The following is an 8,172-nucleotide window of genomic DNA, read 5'->3' on the forward strand; positions in this document are numbered from 1 at the left end:
CTTTCTTTTTTTTTAAGATTTTCATTTTTATATATATATATTTTTAAAAAGGAAGAAAATAAAGAGAGAGAGAGAGAAGAAAGGAGGAGAAGGAAGAGAAGACTCAAAACAGGAAAGATAATGGAAAAACTTCCCTCCCCACCCCCCCACCCCTAAGACACAGTTTTCCGAAGTCCCATGTGTGTGTGTCTGTGCATGTGTGTGTGTGAGAGTGTGTGCATGCATGTGCGTATGTTTGTGTGTGCACGCGCACATGCATGTGTATGCATTTGTGTGTGTGAGTGTGTGTGTGTGTGAGTGTGTGTGTGTGATTGTGTGTGAGTGTGTGTGTGTGTGTGTGTGTGTGTGTGTGTGTGTGTCTTGCTTGCTTGCACCAGGCAGCAGGCACATTACAGTTTACATGGAAATTAGTATATCTACTGTTGCGGCCACCTGCGGCCTCCTCAAGCTGTCCCTGTGGGCCAGGCGCGGAACGCAGCGGCCCCTGATTGTGCACATACGTTGGATTTAGTGTTGAGTCTCACTCAGGGATAGCTGCTGTGGATGGTCTGTCCTTTTTGGTCCAAAGGGCATCACGAGTTTCGGAGAGGACAGGGCCAGGCTGCCTTTGGCCCTGCCAACGGGTCGGGTGGGGAGGTTCAGGACTTGTGCTGGGCAGACACGCCTTTCCAGTAGTCTAGGATGTCATGCAGGTCCTCGTCTTTGGCAAACTGGACCTTCTTGCGCAGGGCGTGGCCAGCCGCCATGAACTCCGCATCATCCTTGTGTCTCCGCCGGCTCAGTCTGAGACGCTCCCAGATGCTTGGGGATGCCCTGCAGGTGTACTCGGGGCTGGATGAATAGCTCAGGTTGTGGTACTGCGGGGACAGTTGCGAGTAGACGAGGTCTCGGGGTCGTGGCCGGGTCAGAGGCTCCAGGATAGATGCCTTTCGGCCTCCCAAGCCCTCATGAGTGGGTGGAGGTGGTGGCGGAGCAGGTGGCTCGGCAGGGTGAGAGCCGGGGTACGAGTGCCGATGCTCGCCATACTGGCGACTCTTGTCGGCCTCCGCCCGCAGCACAGTGGCCGCGGGTGTCACAGTGAGGATGGTCTCGGGCACAGGTGAGCTTTTTTCAATGTACTTGGTCTCGGTGGCTGGGGCCTTATGTGCGCCGGCGGCCTCAGCCCGGAAGGTGCGAGGGCTGCGTGCAGAACCGCTGGATGAAGTGCTGGCCCTCGGGGGCCCGGTCGCAGCCTCCACACTGTGGTGCCGCTGCAGGCCACCATGGCCAAAGGCATCTTTGTATACAGGGGACAGGAAGCTGTGCTTGCTGGCCAGAGGCTCGGACAGCAGCACCAGCTGCGGCTCAGCCGCGGACACGGCCCCTGATTTGGCGCCCTGGAAGGAGGTGGACTCTGACTTGAGTGCGTCTATGCAGTTGTTAATGATCTGGTTGACTCTGTCCACTTCCTTGGCAATGGTGGAGATCTCGGCTACGGAGCTCTGGTTTTCAGAGCCAGGCCGGCTCAGCTCACAGCCTCTGCGTTCCTGCGGCTCCCCTGTGCGCACTTCAATGTAGTTCCCCTTGGTGGCCTTGGGGGTCTCGCCGCTCTCCACCAGCTTATACTGCTCCACGTCGCTGGTGGCAGCTGGCAGGTAGGGTATTCGAGTCACAGCCTCAGGGCCCAGCAGCGGGCCCTGGGTCAGCGGAGCCAGCCCGGGTGCCTCGATCTCGGGGCCGTACTTAAGTTCAATGATGGTCTTTTTCAAGCTGCCAGCGGCCGCTGCCACGGCCTTCTTGTGTTTCTCCTCCTGTCGCCTCCGCTTTCGCAGGCAGTAGTACACGGCGCCCAGAACCAGCACCATGCCGAAGAGGCAGCCCAGGATGGTCATGATGTAGTGGGTGGCTGTGGAGGGGCTGGGCACGGGGCCGGGTGGGCTGGGCGGCTTGGGCAGGCAGATGGTAAGGCAGGTGTGGTTATGATGGGTGCCGGAACTGGTGGAGACCACGCAGTACGTGTAGTTGGTGAGCGTGTAGAGATTGGTGAGGCGGATCTCCTCCTGCGGCTGAGTCAGCTTGGACACGGTGAACGATTTACTGTTGTTGTACTGCTCCAGTGTGTACATGCGGTTGAAAGGGCTGGGCAGCTGCACCATGATGGTGGCCGAGTTCTGGGTCAGCTGCTTGACTTTCATGGAGGGACGGGCCTCTGTCTGAGGGACCAGTGTCGTCAGGACCACCAGCGGCGTGGTGCCGTCTCCAGAGAAGCACTCGTCATCAGCGCAGGGCATGTCACTGGGCTCTGGAGGAGGCGGAGGTGGCGAATGTCCTGGCTGTGATCGGCCCGGCACCGGGCGGGGTGGGCCAAGCACTTCAGCAGTGTAGGAGCCCTCAGTGCACACGGACTGCAGCTTGCTAAGGATGCTACGTTGGTGGCCGTGGCGGCCTTGGCCCAGGAGGAAGTAGCCCGCGTAGACGGGAGGAGACTCACACTGCACACGGTCGTGGGTCTGGGTGGCGTTGGTGAAGGCCGCCAGCCAGCGCAGGAAACCCAGCAGCTCGCAGGAGCAGTAGAAAGGGTTGCTGTAAATCTCACACACCGAGAGCTTGGTCAGGCCCGCGAAGGTGCCACTGCCCAGCTGCTGGATGCGGTTCATGGAGAGGTCTATGTTGACTATGTTGGGGCACTCCCAGAAGGCGCTGGCCATCACCACCTCGATGAGGTTGGCCTGCAGATACAGGTACTCGAGCTTGCTCAGGCCCCGCAGCATGCCCTCCGTAAGGTTGCGCAGCCGGTTGTAACCCAGCTGCAGCACCTGGAGGTTGAACTGGCCAGAGAAGGCCCCATCCTCGATGTAGCCTATCTCATTCTTGGTGAGGTTGAGGTATGTGAGGTTCCCGAAGCGGCTGAGGGACGCGTACTGCACGCTGCGGATGCGGTTCTCGTTAAGCCGCAGGTCCACGATGGTGTTGTTGATCTGCTGGGGGATGGCCTCATAGGGCGGCTGGTTCTGACTGCAGATGGCCAGCCACACGAAGCCCTTGTCACCCTCGATCAGCCAGCAGTCGCCTTGGGCCAGCCCACCCGCGTGCAGTAATGTGGCGGCTGCCACAAGTACCCACGGTGCACCCCACCCGTGCCCAGCCATCTTGGGACACTCTGCCTTGGGGATGGGGGGGGATGGGCAGTGGTCCCTCCCCAGGGGACTTAGGGATGGGATATAGCACTGCCTGCACTGTCAGAGATGTCCTGTCCCAAGCTGCATGGCGCAGGTGCTGGGAGGGAGAATGGCTCCCTCACTGCCCACCGCCCCTTGTCGTCCTCCCTGGTCCTGAGGTGACCACAGCCTGCTTTTCCATGGGCCTGTGTGTCCCGGTGGCTTCGCCCGGCTCCTCTGCCCGAAGTGTTCTCTGCTGCAAGAGAAGAAAGAAGAGAGTAAGTCACAGAAAAAAAAGCCACATCCAAAGTCACGGGGTGACTGTCCATCCGTCTAAAGAATTCAGCTGAGGGGTTGGGGATTTAGCTCAGTGCTAGAGCACTTGCCTAGCAAGCGCAAGGCCCTGGGTTCAGTCCCCAACTCCGAAAAAAAAAGAAAGAAAAAGAAAAGAATTCAGCTGAGCCACCCCACCAGTGTCTGGCTTTAAAATGGAAACCACGATACGTGTCCCAGATCATCAGCAGGGCTGAGAGAGTCCCGGATCACCGAGGAAAGCAGACCTCCTCCAGGCCTAGTTTCTTCAAGTACAAGGTGGACATGATGTCCCTTTGAGTGGCCAGCTCGGAGGTACTGCAGTGAGTGACACTGGGCATGGCCTTGGATCCACAGGGAAAGGGTCTAGAGAAGGGACTCAGAGTCCTTCAGACAGTGAGTGGCAGAGCTGGCTATGGCTAAGGACGGGACATAGTCCTTTTGAGTTATTGATGCCCTGCCGGGCCCCCTGGAATGCTTCAAAGTCACCTCTCCCCAAGAAATGTGAGCGGTGGCACCTTCAGAACCAGCCTGCAGGGGGTGGCGAACACCCAGCCAATGTCCCCAGCCTGAGGCAGATCGGCTTTTCTGCCCTCGATGAGGCAGGCAGGGGAGTGGCCTGGCACACTCAGGGTTCATGAGTAGAGCTCCTGCCGTGTGGCCCAGTGGGCCACCTCCTCCGGGCCTCAGTTTCTCCAGATGAATCAGATGGCTGAACTCTGAGGCCATCCATCCACGTGGCACCCAGGACTTGAAGCTGTCCCCACAAGGCAGTTGAGGAAGAACAGCTTGCTCTACCACGGTCTTCTGGGATGGAGGGAGACAGCGAGATGACTCAGCAAATAATGGACACTTCCAAGCCTGATGACCGGAGTTCAATCCCCGGGACCCACTCGGAGGAAGGAGGGATTCAACTCCTACAAGTTGTCCTCTGACTGCGCCCCCCACACACAATTAATAAGTTAACGTAAAATGTTAAAAACAACAACGAAAAAGAAGTCCTCTCAAGTTTAACAAAAACACCCCTCCCAGTTCCCAGGGCCAGGGCCACCCCCCCTATATCTCACACCCCAAATTGGCATACATGCGTGGGTCTCTTCTACCTCATACCCCTGGCCACATATACCCCCAGGACCAGGACTGTGCCTTTCCCCAGTTTCCAGAGCTCAGAGTGCATGCGAATGGGACTGTGGGATGACAGGAAGAGACTTTCCGGTAGAACTAGGGTCCTTTACGTCGCGCTACCCACCCTGCCCACTTGTGGGATGGAGAAATGGGTGTTAGCCTGTTAATACGGGGATTTACAGCAGCCTCTGTCACTCCTCAGTGGCCTGGCCGGCAGCCAGCGAGTGTATTTCACCAATATTGACAGCTGCAACTGGGCTGCACGGAGGCGACTCAAATGAGGAGGGAATATATATATATATTTCCCTTTTGCAAACACTATAAACAGGGCCTGGCTCCCAAGAGAATCCATTTCTGATTGAGAAAGATGAAGTGGACAGATTGGAGACCCGGAGGAACCCAGGTACTGCCTTGGGGTGCAGCAGCCTAGGGTCTGCTTGAGTCCTGCGTGCCGGAGCTGGAAAGGGGACATAGGACAGTTGGGGTGGCATGATCCTCAGCCAGCGAGCGAGGCCTGAGAACTTCGTTGGGTTTTGACACCAATGACAAGGGCATGGTGGTGGTACAATGTATCCTCAATGCCCTAAAGGCTGGACTGACGCCACAGCAGTGCTCAAGGCAGAGCGGGTAGTGCTGGTCTTGAGCACACTGGTCCGGGTGGGCAGGGCCTTTCTGTCCCAGCCTCCGGGAGGGGTGGTGTCTGGCAAGAGAGCTTAATCAGCTGTAATCTCTCGCTCAAAATAACCGAAAGTGGAGTTAAGTAGGATTACAGGCCGAAAGAGGCTCGGAGATGTCTCCTGCAGTGCGCTGGCCTCCTACGCACACAATTGCAGGTGTGTACATGGACGTTTGCCTTCCTGTCCCCCTAGGCACACATGCCTATGCTCACCCACACGTGTAGGCTAGGCTATGTGGGGACTCACAGGTCCTCTTTTGTCTCCTCTCGCCTCTTTCGTGTTCTCTGTCACCATGTCACAACATGTAAGGCAGGGAGTCTAGCCGTTTATGCTATGACTCAGTGTAGGGAACAGCTCCTGCTCCCCACCATCCTCTGCCGGATGGTGGGGCTGCTGTATGAGGGCAGAGTGTGAGGGACCCTGCCTCCAGCCATGGTCTGGTCATCTGTATCTTCCTACGGCCATCTGCCATCCAACACCCAGGCTTATCAGCAATGATGGGGTCTTCAGTAGGGCAGGAACCCATGGCTGTCCCCTCTTCTATGGTCAGCAGCCCCTCAGACAAGGGAAGACAGACCCACCTCTCATGTTGCCCCTGCCTCACAGGGACTCCCACGACCTCAGCCCTATGGGCTCCAAAATTCTCCTTCCACACTTAGCTTTACAGATCAGGGAAACTGAGATCCAGAAAGAAAGGCTCATCCTGGGTCATGGAGTGAATTGGTCCTTCCTGTCCAGGCCAAGCGTAGGTTGAGAAGACAGGCCCAATGCCACCTGGGTCCATGGACACAGAATTAGGTGGAAGACAGAGGACTGGGACCAGGGCCACCATGGGAAGTAGTTATCAAGGGAGCAGAACGCCTACCCTAGATGGATGACTGTCGATGGCCCAAGATGGTGTCCCAGTGGGGGATGAATGGAATGCAAGGTCCTCCATTCATCCACTCACTCATTCCATAATCCATGTATTCCCCTGTTCTATGCCTCTCCGTCTACACCCCCATCTCTCCTTTCACCCTGTGCTCAGTAGTTCAATCACCAAACCAGTCTTCATGGTGGAGGGCAGTGCATAGACCCTGCATGAGGAGGCTACTTCCTGGCACTGTGCCCGGTCCACCCCGTGGACCAGACATCAATGGGCCACGTTCTGCGTCAGGGTTCCTCTGCCTGAGTGTGCCTGAGTGTCAGAAGTGCAGCCAATGGCTATTGGATATGACCAAGTGCAGCCAATAGCTATTGGATATGACCAAGTGCAGCCAATGGCTATTGGACATGACCCTTCTAGAATCTTCCGCTGAAACAACCAGAACACTCAACCTGTGTGCCCCCTCCCTCTCCACCCCTTCCTGCCTTTCAGTGCAAACTTTCTCAAAAGGGTGACTCATGCTTTCCGTCTGTCTCTCGACTTTATCTTTCCTCAGCCTTGTTCATCCTGGATCTGAGAAAGCGATGTCTCCTGTCCCTGTTGGAGGTGACCTCTGGGGGCGCTAACTCCTGACCTTTGCCTCGTTCACTCCATGGCAGCCTTTGCCACAGGCATCTGATACTCACTGTGCCCCCATCCTGCCTTAGAGCTGGGTTCTCATGGGAACCTGTGGATGACCATCAGTTGGATGTCCAAGGCTGTCCCTTAACATCTTCCACTTGACTGAACCCCAACTGGTCTCCACATCCCCGACATTTCCTAGACTGCAGGTGACATGTGGAGATGTGGTGGCCAATGGGCCTACTTTGGAAGGTAGACTCCATGTACAGAGTGCAGGAGTCAAACCTGGGTTTGCTCAGCTCACAAGGACCTCTGTGAGATCAGAGGTAGGAAGCCTCCCATCACAGGGAGGCTTGAAGCCGAAGCCGGGAGCTGAGGGCCCAACCATCTGGCTGGATGGAGAAGGCAGAGGTCCCCGCGGGGGTAAATTAGACATAGAAAAATGTCACAGGAGGAGATGGCTCAGTTGCTAAAGCACTTTCCACGTGAAACTAAAACGCTGATCCAGCCCCCTGTGAGCCATGTAAAGAGCTGGGCATGTCACCACGGTGCTGGGGACGCAGAGACGGGAGGATCCCTGGGGCTTGGAGGCCAGACAGCTCTGCTGAATCTGTGAATTTCAGACTAGTAAGACCCTGTCTCAAAAGAAACAAAGAAACAAACAAATAAACAAAGAAACAAAGAAACGAAGAAAGGAAGGAAGGAAGAAAGGAAGAGAAAAAACAAAGAAACAAAGAGGGAGGGAGGGAAGGAAAGAGGAAGGAAGAGTGAATGGTACCTGAGGTCCATGTGCAGGTACACATGCGTGTGCATGCATGAACAAGTACACATCTGCACTCATATGTACAAATACAGAAGGAAAGAACAAAGGAAGGAACAAGGGAAAGGGAGAGGGAGGAAGGCAGGGAGGGAGGGAGGGATGGGGGGAAGGAAGAACAGTCAAAGACACCCTAGCAATGATCAGAAGATGAACAGAGTTTTCTCATGGACTCTCGCTAGACACCTGACTCACAGATTGACAGGCCTGAGCAGTGAAACCACTTCCGGCCATACCTTGCTCTGTGCCCTGTTCTCAGCAGGGGGGATTCTGGGCATAGAGTTTAAGCACAGCAGAGGACCCTCAAAGGACCATGAACACAGTCTGACAGGAGAGAAGAGAGCAGGGGAGATGCATCTGGGGCCATGGGCTGCAGGGCGGGACATTAGATGGAAGGCCTTAGCAGCTGTGTAGGAGTCCGGCAGACAGAAAGGAGGATGTGCACACCAGAGAGGGGAGGGGTCCAGGGTACAAGGTCATGTGACCTCACTCTTTAGGGGGTATGGGGTGTTCTGAGGGCAGAGAGGAGTAGGCAGTGCCAGATAGTAACCCAGGTTATAGTGGGTGACTTCTAGGGCAGAGTTGGGGGAGGACTCAGGGTGACAAGAGGCAGGAGGT

At 56.1% G+C, this 8,172-nt stretch overlaps 1 protein-coding gene across 1 annotated transcript; it reads right to left on the reverse strand.

Annotated features, from left to right (window-relative positions):
• Positions 1-632: 632 nt before the first annotated feature.
• Positions 633-3,390, reverse strand: Elfn1 (extracellular leucine rich repeat and fibronectin type III domain containing 1). The gene has a single exon (XM_032887073.1). It carries the CDS (start codon positions 3,126-3,128, stop codon positions 639-641), a length of 2,490 nt encoding a protein of 829 aa, XP_032742964.1. The 5' UTR covers positions 3,129-3,390; the 3' UTR covers positions 633-638.
• Positions 3,391-8,172: the final 4,782 nt, after the last annotated feature.

This window comes from Rattus rattus, chromosome 16, assembly GCF_011064425.1.
Source record: "Rattus rattus isolate New Zealand chromosome 16, Rrattus_CSIRO_v1, whole genome shotgun sequence".
In the NCBI taxonomy this organism is placed as follows: Eukaryota; Metazoa; Chordata; class Mammalia; order Rodentia; family Muridae; genus Rattus; species Rattus rattus.

What these genes read in the sequence shown, in the direction of transcription:
- Elfn1 (XM_032887073.1), bottom strand. Translation starts at nt 3,128, where the DNA reads ATGGCTGGGCACGGGTGGGGTGCACCGTGGGTACTTGTGGCAGCCGCC.